Below are 23,233 nucleotides of genomic sequence, written 5' to 3'. Positions count from 1 at the left end.
TTTGGGATGCTGAGTAACGTGTTTTACCCCAAATAAAGTTCAGTTCGAAGTTTTTGTTTGTTCCGAGCAGAGGTCTGATGGTTTTATGCTTTGTCTAAGACACCCGTTCCAGATGAAGAAAAACAGTGTCGTGTGTGAACCAAACATACCTTTTAGAATTGTGACCAAAAACTTACCCATAGGATAATTCTGTGGCGACAAGGAGGGAGGTTGCCATCCGTGGTTTGGTTTTGTACCTTTGGGAAAATAAGGTCATACACATATTCTTGTAAGTTAACGCAAACAGGGTGTGCTTATTGCACAGCGGGTGAAAACTGTGGATAAAAATTCCATTATAAACATACTGAAAGCGGTGCAGTCAAGAAAAATGCGACCAGAATAAAAAATAATGGAATAAAGTAAATGAATATAATTCCATGCGATAAATTCAGACTTTACGATGTAACTATGCCATTCGTTGTGTTGAATTATGTATTTTATCTATGCTTATTAATACCGCTGGCGTTTCTAATCTGTAATTGTTGTAAATAACGTAACTAGAAGATAAAATACTACAATAAGACAGTTTTAAGTGACCGCAAGGTCTTTTCAAACCTGTTCGGTAATCGTCTATTCGGGACTCTTCGGAAAACTTCGGCGAGGTACAGCGGAGGAAGTCCATGTCCATGTTTGGCAATGTTCCCCTGTGCGGTCAGCTGGACATAACAGCGTGCTGGTCCGACTGATTCTACCGTCCTCGGAGCAATCCTTGTAAAACAAACCACTTTGGGGGAAACAAATAGATTATTTTACACCGTCGGTCACTCACCGCCGCCATGGCCCAGGCCAAAATACAAGCGAAATTCAACGATGTGCCAGGCGGCAAGTTCAACAGGACCATGTCCATGGCGGACCGAGCCGGACAACTTTTGTCGAATTTGGATCAGCTGGAAATGAGGTAACAAGTGCGCTACGGACGGTGGACACGTGTTGAAGCAAAATTGGCCGTTTTGCTGTTTTTTTTTTTTTTGTTCGTTTGTTAAAGAATGGGCTTTATGGTGCTGATTCGTCACTTTGCAAATGTGTGTTCGTGTGTAAGGGTGGAGGCGCTACGCGAAACAGCCTCGGCCATGGAACAGGAAAGGGAGTGCATCCTGGAAATGATTCAATCCTTACAGAACAGTCAAGAAATACATAACATCAGTGCTGGTGAGCTCACCGTGATTTGCACTCAGTGTTTTAATTCTATCCTTCAGTTGTAAATTTGTGTGTTTCACTTTCACATTGTGTAGACAGAAGATTATTCTGGACATCATTGTGGGTGGTGTTAAGGGAAAAAAAAATCATGCCTTCCAAAGCCCACCTACATGAAACTTGACAGCTCCAAGAACACATTTTGCATATTAATGTCTCAAAACATGGCTCTTCTTGAGACACAAGAGGGGCTAAAGGCAATGATTCCACCTCTAACTCTCAATTCAAAAATTTCAGGAGAGAAAGAAGAGTTGACCTTAATTGCAGACCGACTAATGGGCCGCACGTTGTCGGTGGAGATCAACGTGGGCACCATCAGGAACAGCCAGCAAGAAGAGGCCCTGCGCATGGCCACGTCCATCATTGATGAAATTGTGAAGAAGCTGCTGGTCGACATGGCCGAGTCACGGCAGCGGCTCCTTGCCTTGCACTCGGCCTGCGTGACCGAGGCGCCGCCTGTGCCCATCGACCAGAAGTTTCAGGCCATCGTGATCAGCTGTGCTCTGGAGGACCAGAAGAAGATCAAGAGAAGGCTGGAGATGCTGCTGAGGAATGTCGGAAATGCAGAGAAGAATATAAAGATCATGGATCACCAGAAATTAGAGGAGTCAAAAACTAACGGCAGTCAATAGGAATTGTCAACAAAACCTAAAAATGTCTGAAGCAAACACTGATATGGCATATTGTGTACCTTGGGGCCAAAACCACTACCACACCAGCATGACATTTTTGACACAGTTAATTTGAATCTTGAGATTTAACTCCACTACCTCAATGCATGAAGGCGATACAGGTCGCATTAAGCTGAGGATTTCTTTGCATGAAGCTGTTTTTGTGCACAAGTGAATAAAAAAAGTGACCAACAAGTTGAAAGCAGCCCGTCACTTTAACACCTGTTGACATGTTGAGCAGATAAAATTAGGTTTTTATTACCAACGATTTCTTAGTCAGATCATTATCTTGTACTGTTACTTATTGAAAGAAAATCTTTAAAGGGGAAGTCAACCCCCAAAAATTCTTAACAAGAAAATGTTCTTGGCAGCCCCACTAGTCGAAACACCACATTCTGATTAATATTGCGTTTATGGAATATGAGTTAAGCAGTAAAATCCAGCCACTTTTGAACAGCTCAGGGGGCGGCCATTTTGCTGTAGCCTGAAAATGACATGACAGTTTGTGATGGGTAAATGAAGCTTCAAATCTGCTTCATGAACCAGTTGTAGTATTTGGGGACTCCTGTCTCTGTTCAACATTGGGCTGAAAACATACTGACTTGCCATATTTTAAAGCCTTCATTTAAACCAACAGTGCCACCTAGAGGACTCAAAAATACAACAAGTGGTTCATGAAGCAAATCTGAAGCTTCATTTTCCCATCACTAATGACAATTTCTCAGGGCTCAGATAACAACCAATCATGCCACAGCTTAAGAAAACAGCTGAGCCGTGATTGGTCGTTACCGGCGCAACTGTGATGTCAAGATTATTGGGGGTGGTGTTGATTTCCCCTTTAAAAGGATCGTTTGATTTGTATGATTCTTGCCAAGGCTCCATTTCTAAACATCAGAGGGGCTACAGAAGTCTGTTGATTTTCAATGACAAAAGATGGCCGAGGCACCTGGGGTCAAAGTTCATGTCTCTTGAGTCATGATTTCACTCTCTCAGCAAGTGAAACATTAATATGTAGTGACATGATCTCACGTGTTACTTGTAATGCATAATATGAGAAGGATTAGTACTTTTTTACAAGCTATTAGCATAAAAGACATTTTAATTTACGTCATCCCTTGTTGAAATACATCTTTGTAACTGTCAGAATATTGCTTTGCATACAAAAATTCCACTCCCTCAATTCTAGTTCCGCAAACAGTTCAGATTGTGTTTTTTGAAACGCGTAACAAAATTCTCCATGTTCCAGCACTCAGGTTATGCTGACCGCTATTTAAAAAAAAAAAAAACAAGTGTGTGAATTAAGTAAAGATTCATTTATTTCACTTCTCCCTACTCAACCCTCACAGCTGGAGCACAGCTGCGTAGCACATTTCAGGTTACATTTGTTAGAAGTAAAAATGCAACAATGATTAGCTGTTTGTTTTTTTTTTTGTGAAAATGTAATTGTTGAAATTAAAACAAAAACAAAGCAACACAGAAATTCATACAACACCTGAGTGACAGCACATAACTATGATTAATTTTAATTCCCGATTCTTGCTTATTCAAATTTTGTCATTTTAATGATAAAGTGCATCAAGTCCATTTGGTTAATAAACAAAATAGCAAACTTAAGACTTGATTAAGTACAAATGTGACGTGCAGGCCATTTTCAGGGGACTAAAATGTTTTCCTCGAGGTCAATGGACGCCGATGTAAACATGGTTAAGGCATTGTGGCTTTGCAACCAAAATGGAACATTCACCGATCCGTCACAAAAGGCTTTTTTTTTTTTTTTGCATGCATGCAACACAATAACGCCACTTTTCTTTGCTTTCAAAAGCACCGTCCAAAATGTACATCGGTACAAATATTTGAACGTTGGATACCACCATACATGCGAGAATCAGTTCCAAAAGAATAAAAACGATACGCATGCACGTGTCATTCGCCAATGTATTATATCGTCATTTAAACACAATCAAGAAGGAAGTTTAGAGATGATTTCACGTTACGATATTTAACAGGAGACTTTTCTACAACACCTTGTGTTACTTTGTGCTTGTTAGACCAGCGCGACAGATAAAACAATCAAAATTTCAATTTCAATAGCAAAGGATTTCAATTTTTGTGGAATATTTCAGCATGCCCAATCATGTTAAAAAGCAACCTTACTCTCCAGATTAAATTTTTTTCCCAATATTTTCTGCGGACTCAAACAATATATTGTATCAGATAAAAAAAAAAAAGAGAAAAAAAAATGTTGTCCTTGATGTCTGCTTGGCAAGTTAGACAACATCTATGACTCACAATTTTATGATTGACGTCAAAATCTTACCAAAATAACGTAAATAACAGCACTTCCAAACAACGACGTCCTACTGCTGAGCGTGTCTGCCTCCTGTTAAATTCCGAATATCTCAAATTTGGGGAACAAATTGATGAGTGGACCGTAAAGAAAACACACAATGTTCATTTTTTGGTTATACGTTAGCACGATAGATTATTCGAAACTTACATTCAAACCTCTGCTGCGTTAAGACAGTGAAGAATTGGCACCGGGAAGCCTTTAACACCTCAAAATATCACTCAACACTTTTGTGATTTGTATAAAAATACATTTAACCAACTGCTGAATTGATTCCTGAAAAAAAACAAAAGCATAACCTAGCGAGAGTGTGAAAATACTCAGCTTGTCCTCTACAATACATACAAAGATATGCAGCTGAAATCTGGAGGAGTAAGTGAAGTCCAACATGACTCATTTCATATTATTCTATTGACGGGATCATATGATGTCATTGGGAAAACATTCCTTGAAATGACAGCAGACATCTGGTATCGAGTATAATGGCTAATCTACCTCCTGGTCAAAATGATGAATTGGGGTAAACAATCTGTCATATCGTTCACATGAATCTAAAAATATTCTGCGCAATATATCCTTTTTGGCGCGTGATCAGAAAATTATGACCTTTGTTCTGCACCCAAAAAAAAACACAAAAAAAAAACTGCGGTGGTAAACATGAGATTGAATGTGCACAGCAAAAGTGGAGCAGGTTTTTCTAGAGATGAAAATTCATCCATCAATATGGGCAAGGAAAACTGAAGGGGATTAACTCATTCGCTACCATTGACGGATATAGACGTACTTCATTTTACCTGTGCTGGCAGTGAATGAGTTAAACGTGAGATCGGCGATCTCCAGTCTCTGCACTTTGGTTTCTGTCTGAGGCTACCTGTGGATGGTCAGCATAAAAATAATAATAAAAATAATAACTAAAAAAAAAAAAAAAAAAAGAACTGCTGGTTGTCTAGAGGAGGCTGCAGCTGCCAAATGGGTTTTTACTCTTCTTGGTCCTTTGTTTGTTTGGTCGCAGTGTGATGACCTCTCTGCCGTTGGTGGAGCTCTGGTTGCTCCGATTACTACTGGTGGTATTAAAAACTCCTGCGTGGAAAAATGACGTCATGTGAAGGAAAGCAAAATATTCATAACAAGCACACACACACACACACACACCCGCACGCGCGCACACACACACAGCCTCACAGTGAGGTGTCTTACCTATTTTATTGCTTGTTGAGTGTACCGCCTCGGTCTCCTCTGCCGTCTGCTGTTTGAGTTGTTGAAGATATTTCTCAGCTAAGTATTTAAACACTGAAAACCAATTTGGCAATAAAAAAAAAAAAAAACAACACATAATTAGTGTCCTTCTATGTCTACAATAATATCCTTCCTGTTGCTGACTCTTCAACTGGTGAGTAATTATATTTTTCAGTAGTTTTATTAAACCCGGGTTAATTTCTCATTATGCAGCAATGCCCTGAGATATGAATTTAATTCATTCATGACAACCCTTGTATCTCAAATTGTATTACCATATTGAACAGAACAGAGATGCCATTAATCTGTACCTACCTCCAAAAAAAAAAATCCCCAAAATGTTTTTAATTTGTATTTTAATTAAGAAAAAAAACTGCACTCTATACTATTGTATTTTATAAAAACATGTACAAAATAAATAAATAAAAGGTCAAAGAAAACTAAATGAATAAATACTTTGCAATTAAAAAAAAAATCGGGAGAACAATGAAACTTGTAAAAGTCAGATTGTTGATATCTCAAGGCACCATTGTACTTGTATGACAGTTAAGAATGTTAAAATAATACCTACAATTAATACAACCTTTACATGGGTGACAATTTGAGGCTGGAATAAATAAGTCAGTCCTGACATATTTTTCATCACAATATATTTTAAGTAAAAAGTATCCATCACGTGTTTATCAGAACATACTGCTGCTAATATATTTGTAACCAAAGTTTAAAAATGACTCCTCACAACTGTAGCAGGAGCCCAAAAGTAAAACAAAACTGCGCATTATGAGTTCTGCAAGCACTCATTTTTTGATACAGCCTCTGTATTTTATCGGAGTAGACTGTGCATGATTATGTATCAGGTGACTTTGGATGAGATCAACATGTTTTGGACAATTAATACCACATGAGATCACATTTTCAAGAACTTACCTTCCGTGACATTCAAGTCTTCTTTTACCGAAGCTCTGTAAAATCTCAATTTAAGCCTCTTGGCCAAGCCCTCCGCTTCTTCGCTGCAACACAAAGAATATGTTGGAATAAGAAAATAAATAAATAAATCAACAGAACATAACTTATTCTTCCAGTGCACGTGTGCCACTGTTGACGTACATGAGAAACAACTTACTTTTTAATAAGAGTTTCTTCCAGCAGGTCAATTTTATTCTGCACGAGAACTGTGGGAATATCTCCCACCTCTGCTTCAATCCTCTCCTTCCAATTGTCAATAGCCAGATAAGAATCTCTGTCTGTGGTCGAGAACACCAGCACGCACGCTTGGGCGCCTGTAACGTTAAACACACCGCCAGGTGCCATACATAATTTAATCTCAACACCTGCATATTGTCGGAGGAGTGTCACATGGGATTTGCTTTGTGGATTGAATTCAATACCCGGTGGACACTTCATTAGGGAAAACTGTGTAATCTACTTGCAATTACATCCAAAGAGCCCAATCCAAAAAGATAATGTGAGTGGTATTCAGAATGACAATCTGAAACTTCATCGATATTTTCTTCTTTAATACGTATGAATTTTAATATGAAAATGCATGAATCATTTGCTGAAAAAAAAATACAAAAAAAGCTTTAGAAAATGCACATTTCCAACCAGTTAAAAGTATGTTTACTAAAATAAAATTCTGACCCGCATCCCCAGTTTACTATTTACGGTTTGAATAAGTGCAAAGATGGAAGGCAGCTGAATAAAAATGCAAGGGGCCTGAATTCCATCCATCAATTTTCTGAACATCTTATTCACAAGGTCATTTTGTACTTGACACAAAGAATAGAGTGTTCAAGAATAAAATGATGAATGAGCATGAGGCCATGATGGTTGTCATACAATCACAATGATGGTCTTGTTAAAATAAAAATAAAATAATAATAATCATTTTTCCATAAAATATCCATATTGGCCTGACAAGAGAATAGTTTTCCGATATCAAAGTGTGGACATGCTAAGAAAGATTTAACGAATATCCTATTCTGAACGATGGTTCCTTACCGCGGTAGTACGCCTTAGTGATGGCGTCAAACTCCTCCTGCCCAGCGGTGTCCCACAACATGAGGCGAACATCTTCGTCGTTAACGCTAAAAACAGAGAATGAAATGAGTCACCGTGACGTCAGCCTGCATCCGAGTCACTCGTCACCCACATGATCTGCCTTTCGAGGAAGTCCACTCCGATGGTCTTTTTGTAGTCTTTGGTGAAGACCCCCTTGCAATAGCGCTGGATCATGCTGGACTTGCCCACAGCACCGTTGCCCACCACGACCACTTTGATGGCCACTTCCATGTCCTCCTCCAGCATGGTTGCGCCGCTCCAGCTGCTCGTGTCACTTTGACGTCGATGGAGCACTTATTCACCAATGTGACACATAAAACCCCTGAGAGCAAAACACATGCATAATTGAATAATAAATATCCATCCATCATCTATACCGCTTCTCCTCACTAGGGTCGCAGGAGCCTATCCCAGCTATCTTCGGGCAGTAGGCGGGGGACACCCTGAACCGGTTGCCAGCCAATTGCAGGGCACACAGAGACGAACAACCATCTGCGCTCACACTCATACCTCGGGGCAATTTAGAGTGTTCAATCGGCCTACAATGCATGTTTTTTGGAATGTGGGAGGAAACCGGAGTACCCGGAGGAAACCCACGCAGGCACGGAGAGAACATGCAAACTCCACACAGGATGGCCGGAGCCGGGATCGAACCCACGCCCGATGCTGTCTCTCACTGTGAGGCCATCGTGCTAACCAGTCGGCCACCGTGCCGCCTGAATAATAAATAGACCGGATTAAAAAGGTAGTAAAGGTAATAATTTCAACAGTTGCTCTCTCCAGTAGCAAAATAACCACTGAACAAAAAAGCTAAGTCTGTTGCCTTACTTTCCTCTGCTCACGCGACAGTTCCCGTAATGCGTGTGACTCGAGGTGAAAAAGCAAACAGGCAGCTCACTGTTGATTGGCTGCTACCCACTGCACAAGGAACCAATCAGATGGTGCTGTATGTGGGCCAATTTGCTTCTGCAGGCAGGGCCACGAGCACAGCAAAGAGAGAGAGAGAAATGCGCTGCAGCAAGCCAAAACAAACCGGCTTTTAATTTAGCAGCCTTAAAAGTTAAAAAAGGTCAATGCCGATAATCGGCAAAATGCCAAATATCGGCCCCGCCGATAATCGGTCCATCACTAGTGCTTAGAACATAAATGACATAATTCAAAACATTCGGTTCATCTTCCAGGTTTTAGGAGATTAATTTAGCCCAATAAAATAACCCCGAGCAATAAGCGAGTCCAGAGGAAGTCCAATGTAAGCCTGCTTGGATTGGCTCTAAATTTTATAGTGGGCTTGTTTGCAGAAGCTGTCTGATGTGTTTATTCTGCCATGGACACTGCGGGCTGCAAACTCCGCGTGGCAGCTTGGTCTGTGACAGGCGTGCGGCTGCTGGGTGTAACTCTAAACAACATATTGAGGGAAAGCTGTTCCCACTGGACGCTGACAGCATAGCCAGTGTGTCCAACAGCCTGTCAGAATTCCACTCACAAGCAGAAAAATCTTTTCATTTATATTCTTCGGACAAACAAAAGTCTAACAGGGCAACTTTTTGTTCAACGTCCAATTTAGTGATTCTAGCATGTAGGGAATAATTCGCTAAATCCAAAACATCAAAATGCCAGGAAGTCCATTTACAGCAAAAACAGTGGATGATTACAAAATCATTGTCTTGGTGGAAAAGAAAAAAAACACTTCACACAAGTAGAGGTATAAAAGACATTAATGCACAAGAGGATTCACTAAGAAGTGTGTAGCTCAGCGACCGGAGTGCCGTCAATGATCAAATTTCACGTAATTGATCTGGAAAAATAAATTATTTACTCCAAATGATGCATTGGTTGTTCATTTATCTGTCAGCGACAGTACTGTGTAGTGACAAGCACAAAAATTAAAAGCTCTTCCACTAGACCAGGGGTGTCCAAACTTTTTCATTTGAGGGCTACGCACAGAAAAATGGATGGGAGGAAGGGCTAATTTGATTTTTTTTAAACTTATCAAACATGCTCCCAAAAACAATCAATCAAGCAATTTTACATTCATACATAATGCTATTTAGAAAAAAACTGCCAAAAATCATATCGGTCCATCACTAGTGAAAATATTAGAAGCAGGCCTACTTTATTTCACGTTTTTTCCCCCCCAATACAACTCTTGTATTGAATCAAATCTGGTGCAACCGTGCAAGCGATCAGTGGGTAATATACAGTATAAGAACAGCAACTGCTAAAAAAATGACTGCCTTAAAGATTTCTACAGATTAGGATTTTGATTATGACACATAAAGTAGCACGGGCAACTGGTGGAAGATGGCATCTGCTCAGCTTCACCATCACACCCCTGAACATAATCATGATCTCACCCAGTCCTCAAGATAACGCACCATTAATGACAAAACCGACAGGATTAAACCGATAAATTGATTTGAGCTGCTTCCACACTGCGCTCTTGTCTGTCGCTGTGCGCGTACACGCCTGTAGCTTCACCTCTTCTGGTCCATAAGGAGCTCGAAAGTGTCCAGCAGCTGCTTGCGTAGTCTTGCTGGCTAACAGGCTGACAATTAAAGGAAAGCAAAGCAGAATAAGACGCATTGCTTACCTGGGTTAACGTTCGTGTGTTGAACAGCATCAGATGAACTGCCTTGAGACGAAAGTGACTCTTTACGCCAACATGACTTGGCCGCCTCGGTCCCTTTCAGCAGGAAAAAAAACTATAACCTTCCTGATACTGTCGTCTTGCGAATGACTGCTACAAATGTACAACGGGCGAAGCGTTTTAACAGTAAACGCAGCCAGGTCAGCGTCGATGTAAGATTAACATTTGTGCCATTTGCCTAGATGAAAATGGCTCATCACCACCCACCCGCAAAGCGCAGCTGCTGCGAGCTAGCTACGTAGCGCACGAGCGTGGCTAGGTCGCGTTGCTAACTCGCTAATGTTTGTTGCTAGGCAGCAGCAGAACCCGAGTGGTATTACGTCAACGCTAGAGGATCATGGGAGCAGTTGTAGTTTTAAATCATAATTGTACAAATAGGGACTCTGAATGGCCCACATTGTCTAATTCATGATTTAGATGATAGTGGATTTTAGAAACACTGATTTAGAAAAAATAAATAAATAAAATAAAATGTGACTGTAAGTAATTTAAGTACGTTTGTACTCATTTTGCTGCACTAAGTACAGTTAAAAGTTTCCACACGAACTTTCTGAATTAAGATTAATTCTATGTGCCTGAAACATTCTTCTATCATTCTATCATTTCATTCTTTTTTGTTTTCAATGAGTCAATTCTTAATATATGTAGGGAACAAACCAGCAGCAACAAAACATGTTTAAGCGTTTAAAAAAACGTTTTGTATTTCAGATGAAGTGGTGAAAGCTGAAGAAGCAATACGAAACGGGACATACAGAACAACAAAACGAGTGCTCAGAAATCAAGACAGGGCGGAGCGTAACCAGCCACACTTCCTGGTTTTGGTGTGTCGTCATCAGTTCCCCGCGTTTCTAAAGTATTCAGCACCATTTGGCGGGATAGACTCAGGAAGAAGCCGTTTTACAGACACAAGCCCTTCAATCACTTGATAGGTAAACAACAACATAAAAATCTGATTATTTTGGCAGCTATTTAACTGGTATACAGCTAAAAAACACTTACTAGAGTTCTTGTTGGTGCATGTTGTTCCACCGATTCTACTAACAGTGCAATAGACGTCATTCTCATACTTTGTAGATTCGTAAACCGACAGCCGAATCATTAGAAACATCAATCAATATGCAATATAACGCCACTTTTTATAGATCTTAGATTGACTTGCTTGTAGGCTTCATGGAGTTTTCCAGCAGAAGGAGGAAGTTTGCCACTAACCCTCAGACAGACCTCTATGGACTTCCTCTGCAGTTCTATGGACAACCTCCACTCGAGAACATCTCTCTCACTGAATTTGAAACATTCGCGGTGGAGAGATTGAAATGTAAGCAACATTCACATTTGCATATTACTTGTCATCTGTCATCAAATAATGATGTTCTGTCTCCTCTTTTATTGTCCCTGTAGTGTTGAAGACTGTTGAGAATTTGGGCGTGAGCTATGTGAAATTGTCTGAGCAGTACATTAAGAAGTTGGATATTGAGTTTAAAAACCTGAATTTTCCTTACAGAGTGGACACCGTGAGTAGGAGTCTTGATGGTGTTGTTCATAGCATATTCCTTCAAGATCAATAACACAAACTTGAGGCGATATGTTTTCTGTGTATTGAATACAGGATGAAAGAAAAACTCAGAGCGGGCCAAGTGAATACGAGAAACGAAGAAAGGACCACATCTCCCATTTCATTCTGAGACTCGCCTATTGCCAGACGTAACTGATGTTTGCAAGTGTGCTGTGTGTCCCAATTAAACAAGAACCAAAATCAATTTCACACGGGATCTTTTTCAGGGAGGATCTCCGAAGGTGGTTCATACAGCAGGAAGTGGATCTATTGCGCTACCGCTTCAATGACCTACATCCCAAACTGAAGTTGGAATTTCTTCACAAAAATAATCTCCAATATGATGCGGTATGATTTAGTCATTATTTTAGATAAGCATTGTATTTTATTGTTGCTTATAAAAACACTTCCATTATTTACTTTTACTGGAATCAGACTTGAGGTTTAATTCCTTACAGTTCAGAGGGTTGGGATTTGAATCTTGGCTCCGGTCTTTCCTGTTTATGTTTTGAACCAATTGATGAAATGCCTGCCTCTTAAATATACTGAGAAAATCGAATTTCCTTAATAGGAAAAACAAAAGCAGTAGCAAATCATCCAAAACTGAACGTCTAAACATTTCCACTAGATGGCGCAGTTAGACTTCAAACTGATCTCCGAGGTGTTACATTTCTCTTGTTAGACTTAATTAACTGTACATCGAAGTGGTCATCACTGACGACATTTATTTCAGATTTCTGTGGAGGAGAAGCGAGCTCTGCAAGATAAACTTGTCAACTCCAGCTATGGCGTGAGTGGAATCACTGTGGAGGATCAAGAGTTCTACAAAGTGAGTTCCTCAAACCTCACTCAATCTGCTTCTTGGTTTGTGTTCCACGCCTGACAATATATATATGTATTTTTTTGTCAGAGTTCTGTAAAACCTGTCAAACCTTTTTTGACACTCCTTCAGGGGCAGTCGACTGCTCTTCGTTTTGTTTAGCTTTTTTTAACTTTTGTCAGAGGCAATGCATGAAACTGCGCCTTTTAATACGGTGCACTTTATAGTCTTGGAAATGCTGTCTTTACAGTCTTGCCTGTAAATTTATATTTGAAGCCTTAGCTGTGTTTATTTTGGTATTAAATGTTACCCAACACTGAGTAAATCCTTCAGCACAAATACAATTTTAAGACGTGAATGCTGCAAGGGGATTATTAATGTTTTGACAAATATGTTCACAAAGTGAGATAAATTGTCTCTTCATAAACGTATTCACATTTTAAAACACCGTTGCTCTGATTTCTGTTGTCGAGGTTCCTTTCCAAGATGCTTTGGATCTGGTACGAACAAGGAAAGTCTACCTCAAAGCGGGCTACGTGTACATCCCACACCAGGACATCGTCACTATTGTGCTCAACGATTTTCGCACGAGGTTATCCAAAGCTCTTGCGGTAAGTATCTTAAGCGGCGCGATGTTTGGGAAAGCCATCAGCTTTGAAGTTCTCGTATGCTATAGAACGGCGGGCTAAACAACCGAATCAACAAATAACGACTAAAAACGCTACACTCTCCAATTGTCCCCCTTCAAGTCGTGATAGTGTTGCTTTCCCCTCTCTTGTTTACTCGTGTTCAAGATCCATTTCTTTCCCATCCCAGAGTCTTTTTGTGATTTGGGAAGTAATAGTCAAATTCTTTTGGAAGCTGTGACAGATGGTCATGTATGCTGGGAGAACGAAGACGCGGTGCAATTTAATTCTCTTTATAATCCCTGCTACTGTGTAAAACTTGTAAAACACCCATGTGTTCACTTTGCATCTCCATAATTCCAATTTGACTTTGAAAGTAGCAATCGTGTTTGACAACTCCAAAATGGTTACCTTTGTAGAGAGGAATTGAATTTGTTGAGCAATTTCAAAATGTCACACAGTTAAGCAAGTTTTAAGAAGCAATCAGTGTTGCTGGAAAAACTCTGCCGGTGGCACCTGTTTTTCTTGACGGAATCTCTGCAGGAACTCTCGTAAACTTAAAACTAGCCAGTGAATTGTCTCGAGAAAGCTGCCCACCTCTGTCTACAAGACAAGGTGTCTTATATTCGGCATCCATCTCTTCACAGAGCTGCTCAACCAGATGTGAATTAGGACTGCTGTGGTGCAGTAAATAACTTCAAACACCATCAAAGGGGGAAGCAACCCAAATAGTTTTCCACCGCCTATGTTCAATGCAGGCCCACAAGGCAAAACATGACATTTTGATGAATTAACGTGTTTGTGCAATATGAGTTAAGCACCAGAATCTTTTTATTTTTTAATCACAGTTGCTCAGGGCTCGCAGAAAACGGCCAATCATGGCTCATATATATATATATAATATATAATATCGACTTTTTGTCAGTATCTATAGATTGATTCATTCACTTGAATCATGTATCGTGTTGAATCATTTATCGTCTCTAATAACGGCGCCTCCACTATTCCATAAATTCTTCTTATGGTGCCAGCCGATAGGATATTTTTCACTGCACCAAAAAAAAAAAAGAAAAGAATATCTTTTTATTTCTTTTTTTTTTGTCTTTGTGGTCTCAGACTGGTTTCGGGCAAGGAACCGGGGTTTAAAGAATCCTGCTGGAGATTGCTGCTGGGCAATTATTTATTTATTTTTTTAATGTATTAAGTGGAGACAGGACAGGCGACAAAACCGATTTTATCACATAGCAGTGGTTGCTTCCATGTTAAAAGAGCTAATTTCTTGTTACCAAGCCTGTCACAAGTATTCTAAACAGCTCGCAGTGCTCCTTTGCTTTATTGTCTCTTACTCGCCACCTGCTTGTGGCCCCATTCCGTGTTTACAATAGCTCTGCTTGTATGTGTACTGCCGCTCTGCTTGTTTGCCTCAGTGCCCTGAGTGCTGGAGAAGAAACACAGAGTTCAAATGAGGGAAACACGTGTGCACATATGACACAAGAGGTCCGCGGGGTAGATTGGGCATAACATGAATGTGTCCACCCTCTCCCCTCACACACACACACACACACACATGGATCCAACTTGGGTGCGGGTACGGAAGGTGCAATGTTGATATGCACTGCATTGAACGCCCTCGGGCTCGTGCAATATCGTGCAATATGATGTTTTAGGGGGGGAGCTGCAGGCGTTTTCTGTAAAGTCGTGTATGTGGTGAGACAACCGAGGTTGGGTTGTGTAGTGGTGAGAGTTTGCAGCTCGGGGGCAAACCGAAGCAACGTTGCTTTATTGTTATGAAGAGATATGCAGGTACCTGGCCTGGGCTGTGGTTGTTCTTCTTGAAAGATGTTATTATTAATAGCACGAAGGATGTATTTACATCCTTTAAGCTTCAGTGACTTATTGGTTTACAGAGTTAATATGTTCATATTATGACATGAAATTATATAGCCATGAGTCAGTTATGATAAATTAGCTTCTTCTTTCTCCTTGGCTATTAAAATAAATTGGCGCTTACTCAATAAGTGGAACTTTATGTTTTCATCTGCCTGGTTTGAATGTGTGCAGGATTCCACAAGTTCTCCTCAATTGATATGCAGGATTGTACGTTGTACATTGAGATTAGTTTTTACACATTTCCTCAATTTCAACATGCATAATATATTAAAATACCTGTAAAGAAAAAGTAAATGTCTTGTAAAAGATGGAAAAGAGTGTTAAGCCCGGCTTACTTTGGCTCTCAAACGGAACGTCCGCTGAATATGCCGCACCTGTTGTCAACTGTCAATCAAATTGCATGAGGACGACCTAAAAAAAAATATGCGACATCATCTGACAATCCCTGAGAACAAAAATCGACGTTCCTCTCAGTCTGGAGCAGAATAGTCATTTGTTTCTCCCATTTTTGACAAGTTAGCAATAACTAGCATAGCATAGCTAGCATAAGACAATGTTAGCTTCTTCAAGGTGGACGATCAGTAAACACTGCAAACATATTTTGTCACTTCATCAGGTAGATTACCGAAGCTCTCATCTAATGATTGAGCAGGGGGGAAACAAAAAACAAACTATTTCACGCTTTATTTTGACAATTCAGTGCTCTATAGAGATGTTGAATGGCAAATCAACACTGTTTCCTCCCCAGTGAATGGCGAACATTACAGGGTCCATAAAGTCATTGTTATTTGTTCAACTGGGCTGCACGTGTCTATCAAGGGACTGGCCGCCGTCTTTTTCAAAATGGAAAAGCAAATGAGAAACTAATGAAAGTGCACAATTAAATGTAATGGCTCATGTGGTCCACTGGGGACACAGCGGGGCTGTTTTAACGTAGCTCTCGTAAAAAAAAAGCTGATTGTCCCATGTGACTCCTCCTCTTGGTTGCATCTTCGTTGTTGTGTTATACGAAGCATTACGTGACCGTACAAAACGACACTCTAGTTGATTAGAAGATGTATTCGTTAAATTGTAATCGCATTTACAAGAGGAACAATCCATAAACTGTTTTTAAACAGACTTAGGGAGTTGGGATGCCAAATATTTACAAGGTGAGCACTGTGAAATCCAAATTGTGTTGGACATTTTGTCAAACGGTTAGATTCTCATTGTGTTGGCTCATATTTTGTCCTCCCACTCCCCAAAAAAAAAAATTCAGCCTACAAGCTACAAATCCGCGTTGTTGTTTTTTAATTCATTCTCTCCACGGTACTTAATCTTTCCCCTCAACCTGCCATGTTGGGCTCTTCTCATCCTTCGACCCACCCTGTTTACCATTACTCAAACGATGCCAATCTCTCCCGCAGCTGACGGCGCGTTCGCTACCGGCGGTGCATTCTGATGAACGGCTCCAGCCGCTCCTTAACCACCTCAGGTAAGCGACGGGATTAATAAATTTTTAGCAGCCCTGTTTCTCCCTTACAGGACCTGATACGGAATCGGCTTTTGGGACTTGTGGTCCAGATGTTTTACACAAATGCACGCCAACAGATTGCACAGTTAACTATGTGCATGATAAACACCACAAAAGTTCCATAAATCCTGTCACTTTAATTCCGCCAAGCAATTGTGTAATCTTTATTAAATCCTCCCTTGTTGTGGATCAAATTCAACAAAAAGCAATCAAATTGTTCATTTAATCATTATCAGCCTAACAAACTAAGGAGCATTTGTCTGTACATACTGGAACCACCCACTGGTAAGGCCAACGCCATCGGAAAATCAATACCAAAGTAAGCAGCTCAGAATAAAGCGAGGGTGTCATTTTCGGGATAAAGGGAAGCACATTAATAGGGGCGGAGGAAAGCCATGCTGGCTCATTGTGATGAGAATTAGTGGGCAGCTTGTTGCGATTAGTAGGCAGTCCGCTATTCTGTGGTGGCGGTGCACAATATAATGGAAAGCACTGCCACTTGAGAGTGCCAAAATCTACTGATAAGATTCACTGCCGTTCGACTCGCAGTCCTTTTTTAGCTTTCCGGCCAGGTCGGTGTGGCAACTCATGCAGTTCACTGCATGTTTAGCTTACGACCGCACACATCGGAATTCTCAACACCACTTTGTAAAGGTTCTAATTTATGTTTGTGCGCTAAATCGTGTGTGTGTGTGTGCGTGTGTGGGGGTGTGTGGGCGTGGGGTGAGTGCGTGTGTGTGTGTGTGAACTTCACACACTTTTTATTTTTTTTAAAATATATTATATATTTTTTTAAATATATTATATTATATTATATTTTATTAAATTAAAGCATCTTTTCCTTTATTAGCCATTCCTATTTGGGACAGGACTACAGCATCCAGAAGAATGTTGGTAAAATCTCCTTGGAACAAATTGATTCAGTAAGTTCCTTGAAATTTCGCTTTGCTTTTGTTCTCTGAATGATGCTAAGCAGTTGTTCTTGTCGCTCTCTAGCTGTCCGGCAAATCTTTCCCTCTGTGCATGAGGCAGCTCCATCAGTCCTTAAGAGAGAAGCACCATCTCCGCCATGGCGGCCGCATGCAGTACGGCCTCTTCCTCAAGGGCATTGGCCTCTCTCTGGAGCAGGCGCTGCAGTTCTGGAGGTCGGAATTCATCAGAGGCAAAGTGGACACGGACAAGGTTAATGCTTTTTGAGTTGTTTACTCTCCCTAATCAAAGTCGGCATCAGTTGTTACGGATGCGGCGCCGTGATTTTAACGGCTGTTGTGACTGTCGTCAAAAAGTATTTCAAAAAAATAAATATATATACAGCGTTGAGTCTAATTTTCAAAGTTTTAAAAAGGGGCATTTGCATAAGTGTCCTTCCTATTCGCAAAAGTTTCTGATCTGTTATCATTTAATTGTTTTACGCTCTCTAGTCCGAAGGTAAGTGAGTGTAAGATATTACTCAAGAAAGTGTGGCCTTCCACGATGAAATCTTTATCCCTTGGAGAAATTATTTGAGAGAGCAACTCATGTAAAGGCTGTTAAAACGGAGCCTCTGAGCTTTTTCCTCAAAAGTCGCAAATAAAGGAACTCCCGCCTTCTGATTGTTGTTGAGCAAACCAAGGACATCAACTTGAAAAGGCAGCAATGTGAAGGCAGCATGTCAGCTGAACAAGGTTTTGGTGAATGCAGTGTTAGCTTTTTGTTTAAAAAATATTTCCTTTGACAAACGTTTTTAAATTCACCTCCTGCTGCAGCCTATTCACGCGACAAGCCCCAATTTTATTCTTATTTTTTTTTATGCTGACAGTTTGCCACAGTTTTACATCAACTGTCACTGACTTTGCGTTAACTTCTGGCAAAGTCTTTGCTGGTTGACAAATGCTCTTTTACTGCTATTTTTTCTGTTTACCTCAATGGCTTAAAAGTAAATTACACTTCATAGCTGTAGGAGAACCAAAAAAAAACCTCCTTTAAACAAGATGCAGTGTGTTCTGTCTAGGCTGCGCTGCATGAAAATATAGCTCGTTCTTCATTCATATTGTAAAGAATGGCGCTTGCTCCGCTAATGTTATTTGCAGCCTGCACCTATATTGCAACCTAACATAATACCTTTGAGTAAACTAATCCCGTTGTGGTTCCATAGCTCATCGCTAAAATCCACATCAAGGATTGTCAAGCGCTTTTTTTTTTTTTATTCATTTTTTTGCACTTACGAAACAACACTAATTATTTTTGGGATTCATGCCGCTGTTCCCTGCTGTTTCTTATTCCAAAAGCACACCGGCAGAATAATTCACAACTTGCTCATCAGTTTTCTTGTGCCGTCCCTCGTGCCTTCCACCATCTGGTCGTGTGACGACTTGAGTGCAGCCGTCTTAGCTCAACGGTGAATTCCCAGAGCTCTTTTCCCTCCTACAAGACAGCGCTGACCCGCTCGCCTTGCTCACGCCGTATATGTTGTGTCAGAGGTCGGCCTTCGTGGCGGGCTGCTCAAAGCCGCCTCATTAGTATGCGAGTGGCGCATGGCAAGCAATGGGAGCCAACGATGCCGAAAAGGGGACCTGAGGGAGAGGCGATGAGATACCAGAAAAAAAATAAAATGGATGAAATCCGTACCCGCTGCGCATTGTCTTGTATGACAATTTGATTGCCGTCCGTGTGTGCTGCAACACATCTGGAATCTTGAGCTGTGTGGACTGTAAACCTCGGTTAAAGACTGCTGTACGTTTTACATCTGCTACTATAATTGACTTAATTGATTTACACAACTCGGCAGCAATATTCATTTTACAGGCGGCATTTCCTCCAAGGTCTCTTTCCAACAGCACTTGTAAATATGCATTATACGCTCCCATAACTGCTCCCTAATACTTTATGACCAGTGCGTTTTTTTTTCTATGACCAGTATGTTCTAGCACACAAGCAGCCCTTGACAACTGCTGTATTTTCTGGATGATAAGCCGCTACTTTTTTCCTTGATTTCGAACCATATTACTACAGTGTGGCTTTTCTGTGGATTTTTCTTTCACCACTAGGGGCGCTCTATAGTTCAGAAAATACGTTAAATAAATCTAAAGAATAAAGCTGTGTGAAAAGGCACAGTTTTAACAATCTGTTTATGTACCTTTATGTGCATTCACAGTACACAATCGTTCTGTACATGCACTAAACAACACATTTTTCCAACATAGAAAACTGCGGCTTATAGCTTGGTGCGGCTTGTATATATATATATTTTTTTATTTTATTTTTTTATTTATTTTTTTAAAAAAAACAACTTCTGTGGCTTATATAAAGGTGCGCTTTATAGTCCGGAAATTACGGTAATTTCCTTTCGTTTACAGGGCCATGATCATCTTATTTCAGGCCCCTTCATCTTTAAAAAGAAATGTCTGTGTCATTAAAAAAAAACAACTCAGCACAGTAAGAAATTACTCGTTTTGTGAGTTAGCAATGGTGAAATGGGTTGCTGACATTGCAATGTCACACTTTTAATCCATACTATGCACTTGAAACATTTGGGCTTTTACATCTTAAGAGGCATCCATTTGAGTTTAATTTTACCCAAGAAGTCGCCACTGAACTAACCTAATAAATTAATAAGGAATTATTAATAATAACTTAAATAATGAATATAGTAATTAATATTTCTGTTTTCCCTCTATAGTTGGTTAGTAATTAAACAAAACAAATCAGGCGTGACATTCCTCCCCTTGTGAAACAACAGTTACATATAAGGCCTGGAGTCAAAATGCTTTTGGAATGAAGTTTTTTCTTCACAAGATATGCAGCATATTTTGAGCTTGCCCCATCCCGCCAGTTTCCCCTGCAGTTGGCAATTCAACTTTTAACGTATGCATCTGCAACTTGTTAGCACTACCTTCTTCCTGAGTGTGGAAATGCCTGTGGTGCAGATTATAAATGGGAGTATTTTAATGAAATTACATCCAAGACAGATTGGACCTTGAGGGAGATCAGTCACTATGGACTGTGCCTAAGAAGCCATGCCAAGTGTACTGTATACACACACGCACACGTGCACGCGCGCACTTGCACATAATCCCTTTGATTGTGTCCTATTTTCCTGTCTCAGCCGCCGCAGGTTTTTGTGAATGTGTCCTCATGGCTAGGATGATCACGAGCTCACGAGCCAAGATGCGCGCAAGCTACAGCTCTGCTCTTTAAATATGGCTTTTGTTCTCATGTTTTTATTTCCCCCTGCCTCTTAGATGTTCTGAATGCTGCCAGTTTGGGGGTCAGATATATCAGGGTACATCTAGGATTATCAAGGGTGCAGAAGATGTAAGGAGATCTTAGAGAAGGCAAGAGTCAATTCAAATTCCTGGAAAAAGTTACTTTTCACATCATGGTTCACAGAATGTGTATCGAGTGTTACGATGTTCTAATCAGTCCACCCAATACTCATTAAACACACTTAAATGGGAGCCAAGTGTCGGTGTTCGTCTTAATAAAAGAGGTGGGGTGCCTCAACACTGAAGATTACCTTCTGAATCCTGAGAGGCCTTCAATAATTAATACGAGATTTATTGTACTTGGAGAAGATTTGATGCCTTTTAAATTGCCATGCTAGATTGTTACATTCGCAAGTTCAGAGGTTTTATTGCGGCATGAATGTGTTATCGTGTGTGCGAAGGTAAGAGCGCGCCGGGTGTTATACTGTTTGAGTTTTAGAAGCGGGAGACCTTAATTCACTTTTAATGTCCGTACACTGCTGCGTCGTGTTCGAAAGTGATCCGTTGTGCGGCCTGTGAGTGAACCCCCCCCCCCGCCACTCCTGTACCAGCATGTTCGTTGGCACCTCACATCTAAATTCCTCGCTCAAGACAAACGCGTAAAAAGGCAAAGATGGGCCGTGTTAGCCGTAATTCAACTCGCTTTACTTCCACCACAGGTTCCCTCTAATAGCGCCATGTTTCATTGCGGGAAAACAAAAGTGTCAACAGTGGCATGATGTATAACGTCTCTTTTCACCCCAACATTGACAAACTACCCTCCTTTTGCTGTTTCTTAGTTTGACAAAGCGTACGCTTACAGCATCCGCCACATGTTTGGCAAAGAAGGCAAGAGGACGGACTACACCCCCTATAGCTGCATGAAAGTGATTTTGTCAAACCCGCCCAGCCAAGGTGATCATCATGGTGAGTTGAAAACTGTTAGATGGAAACGGCAACGTCCACGTAAGCACGCATACACAGACCCTGCACATATGGTAACTCATTCACTACCAGCTGAGTTAAAAAAAATGACGTATTTAGCCGTCAATGGTATTGAATGAGGTAATAACAGAGTCATAATACTCCATTTCCAATATTGTAGATATTCATCATTTTTCCTTCGTCATGCTCACTAGCTGTTTTTTTGAAGAGCTCATGTTTATTTTGTATTTGTAGGGTGTCCGTTTCGTCACAGTGACCCGGAGCTGCTGAAGCAGAAGCTTCAGTTCTACAAGGTGTCCCCTAGTGGGATCAGTCAGGTAGGTCGTCGGGTCAACATTGTCACTCCTGATCACTTTGTCCCGCCATCATAATCACTATGAGGCAATTTGTTCTTTTCCTCGTGTTTGATGTGCCATTCGGTAAAAATAAAATGTTTCAAGTTCATTTTAGGAACGTCCAACGTTGTCCTTCTATCTTTTCTTGTAGATATTGGACCTGGTCAAAGGGATGCACTACCAGCTGGCCTGCCAAAAATACTTTGAGCTGACTCACAATGTAAGTAGACGGGAAGATGTGAAGCTAGAGGTAACCATGGAAACAGGAGGGAAAGACTTGACCTGTATTGTAAAATCTCCATTGCCAATTCCATTTCAGGGTGGTGTGTCATAAAGGTATTATTACTGAAATTATGATTTTTGTTTCACTTTCCTCTCAAATTGACAGGTGCGAAATCTGGGCTGTGTTTAATAGGAACAAAAATCTGACATACTAACAGGCGTACTTTATTTTGTATTTTTATTTATTTATTTTTAATGCCAGGTGGAGGATACCAATTTCCCCCTCAGTCACCCCAACCAGTACTTTGTGGAGAGCCAAAAGCTTTTAGGGGGAGGCAAAGATGTGAAGCGCGAGACAGTGGACACCCCACAGAGATCACAGGAAAACGCTGCCTTTAAAAACTCAGCTGCAGCTCGAGAAAAGGCAGCGAACACAAATGCAACGCAGGATTTGGCCGAGATGACGGAAGATCTGGACTCGTACTTCCAAGATGTCTGATTTGTTCTTTTCCCCACATGTAGTAAATAAATATTTTTCTTTTCTCTCAAGTGCATTGAGCTTCCCTTGACCGGACATTCCTGTTCACTCTTAGTCATATTGCCTTCCTCATTAAACATCTTTTCAATGTGTTGACTGTATTATCCTTGTTCCAAGTTGACTTGATGGTAGTGATGGGTGAATGAAGCTTCAAATGTGCTTCATGAACCAGTTGTAGTATTTTTGGACTCCTGTAGATGGCACTCTCTGTTCAACATTGGGCTGAACACACACTGACTTGCCATAGTTTAAACTCTTTATTTTAAAGCAACAGTGCCATCTAGAGGACTCCAAAATACAACAAGTGGTTCATGAAACAAATTTGAAGCTTCATTTTCCCATCACGACTTGATGGTGCTTTGGCGTGAGTTCTG

At 40.6% G+C, this 23,233-nt stretch overlaps 3 protein-coding genes across 7 annotated transcripts; 2 read left to right on the top strand and 1 right to left on the bottom strand.

Annotated features, from left to right (window-relative positions):
* The first annotated feature begins 767 nt into the window (after positions 1 to 767).
* On the top strand, positions 768 to 2,374 carry bag2 (BAG cochaperone 2). The gene is made up of 3 exons (XM_088304778.1): positions 768 to 937; positions 1,079 to 1,188; positions 1,471 to 2,374. The coding sequence occupies exons 1-3, from the start codon at positions 816 to 818 to the stop codon at positions 1,863 to 1,865; spliced, it is 627 nt and encodes a 208-aa protein (XP_088160904.1). The 5' UTR covers positions 768 to 815; the 3' UTR covers positions 1,866 to 2,374.
* rab23 (RAB23, member RAS oncogene family) lies at positions 1,708 to 10,489 on the bottom strand. Of its 3 annotated transcripts, XM_088304776.1 has the most exons (8): positions 10,139 to 10,489; positions 7,640 to 7,870; positions 7,489 to 7,574; positions 6,611 to 6,767; positions 6,415 to 6,497; positions 5,449 to 5,541; positions 5,233 to 5,331; positions 3,199 to 5,122 (listed from the first exon to the last, which is right to left on the bottom strand). In XM_088304776.1, exons 2-8 carry the CDS (start codon positions 7,792 to 7,794, stop codon positions 5,037 to 5,039), a joined length of 759 nt encoding a protein of 252 aa, XP_088160902.1. In that variant the 5' UTR covers positions 7,795 to 7,870; positions 10,139 to 10,489; the 3' UTR covers positions 3,199 to 5,036. The 3 variants fall into 3 exon arrangements, 2 of the variants coding, with proteins under 2 accessions (XP_088160902.1, XP_088160901.1); XR_015845077.1 differs by lacking the exon at positions 10,139 to 10,489 and adding an exon at positions 1,708 to 1,778 and having other exon boundaries at positions 5,046 to 5,331; positions 7,640 to 7,848; XM_088304775.1 differs by lacking the exon at positions 10,139 to 10,489 and having other exon boundaries at positions 3,199 to 5,331; positions 7,640 to 7,848.
* Positions 10,490 to 10,949: 460 nt separating this feature from the next.
* prim2 (DNA primase subunit 2) lies at positions 10,950 to 22,870 on the top strand. 3 transcript variants are annotated; one of them, XM_088304774.1, is made up of 14 exons: positions 10,950 to 11,124; positions 11,345 to 11,510; positions 11,594 to 11,706; positions 11,802 to 11,896; positions 11,975 to 12,095; positions 12,481 to 12,576; positions 13,041 to 13,178; positions 16,490 to 16,557; positions 17,447 to 17,519; positions 17,593 to 17,778; positions 21,620 to 21,746; positions 21,999 to 22,081; positions 22,251 to 22,319; positions 22,584 to 22,870. In XM_088304774.1, the coding sequence occupies exons 2-14, from the start codon at positions 11,366 to 11,368 to the stop codon at positions 22,818 to 22,820; spliced, it is 1,551 nt and encodes a 516-aa protein (XP_088160900.1). In that variant the 5' UTR covers positions 10,950 to 11,124; positions 11,345 to 11,365; the 3' UTR covers positions 22,821 to 22,870. The 3 variants fall into 3 exon arrangements, with proteins under 3 accessions (XP_088160900.1, XP_088160899.1, XP_088160898.1); XM_088304773.1 differs by having other exon boundaries at positions 11,338 to 11,510; XM_088304772.1 differs by having other exon boundaries at positions 10,955 to 11,124; positions 11,361 to 11,510.
* The last annotated feature ends 363 nt before the right edge of the window (positions 22,871 to 23,233 follow it).

This window comes from Idiotropiscis lumnitzeri, chromosome 9 (genome assembly GCF_059441095.1).
Source record: "Idiotropiscis lumnitzeri isolate Australia: NSW breed Sydney's pygmy pipehorse chromosome 9, RoL_Ilum_1.0, whole genome shotgun sequence".
Lineage (NCBI taxonomy): Eukaryota > Metazoa > Chordata > Actinopteri > Syngnathiformes > Syngnathidae > Idiotropiscis > Idiotropiscis lumnitzeri.
Note: the sequence above shows the minus strand (reverse complement) of the source record. Positions and strands in the feature narration are given on the sequence as shown.

Coding starts and splice junctions, on each gene's coding strand:
- bag2 (XM_088304778.1), top strand. CDS start 816: ATGGCCCAGGCCAAAATACAAGCGAAATTCAACGATGTGCCAGGCGGC. Junction 938..1,078: donor TTGGATCAGCTGGAAATGAG/GTAACAAGTGCG, acceptor TTCGTGTGTAAG/GGTGGAGGCGCTACGCGAAA. Junction 1,189..1,470: donor AATACATAACATCAGTGCTG/GTGAGCTCACCG, acceptor CAAAAATTTCAG/GAGAGAAAGAAGAGTTGACC.
- rab23 (XM_088304776.1), bottom strand. CDS start 7,794: ATGCTGGAGGAGGACATGGAAGTGGCCATCAAAGTGGTCGTGGTGGGC. Junction 7,575..7,639: donor TTCCTCGAAAGGCAGATCAT/GTGGGTGACGAG, acceptor CTCTGTTTTTAG/CGTTAACGACGAAGATGTTC. Junction 5,332..5,448: donor CTCAACAAGCAATAAAATAG/GTAAGACACCTC, acceptor TTTTCCACGCAG/GAGTTTTTAATACCACCAGT.
- prim2 (XM_088304774.1), top strand. CDS start 11,366: ATGGAGTTTTCCAGCAGAAGGAGGAAGTTTGCCACTAACCCTCAGACA. Junction 17,520..17,592: donor CCTTGGAACAAATTGATTCA/GTAAGTTCCTTG, acceptor GTCGCTCTCTAG/CTGTCCGGCAAATCTTTCCC. Junction 21,747..21,998: donor CAGCCAAGGTGATCATCATG/GTGAGTTGAAAA, acceptor TTGTATTTGTAG/GGTGTCCGTTTCGTCACAGT.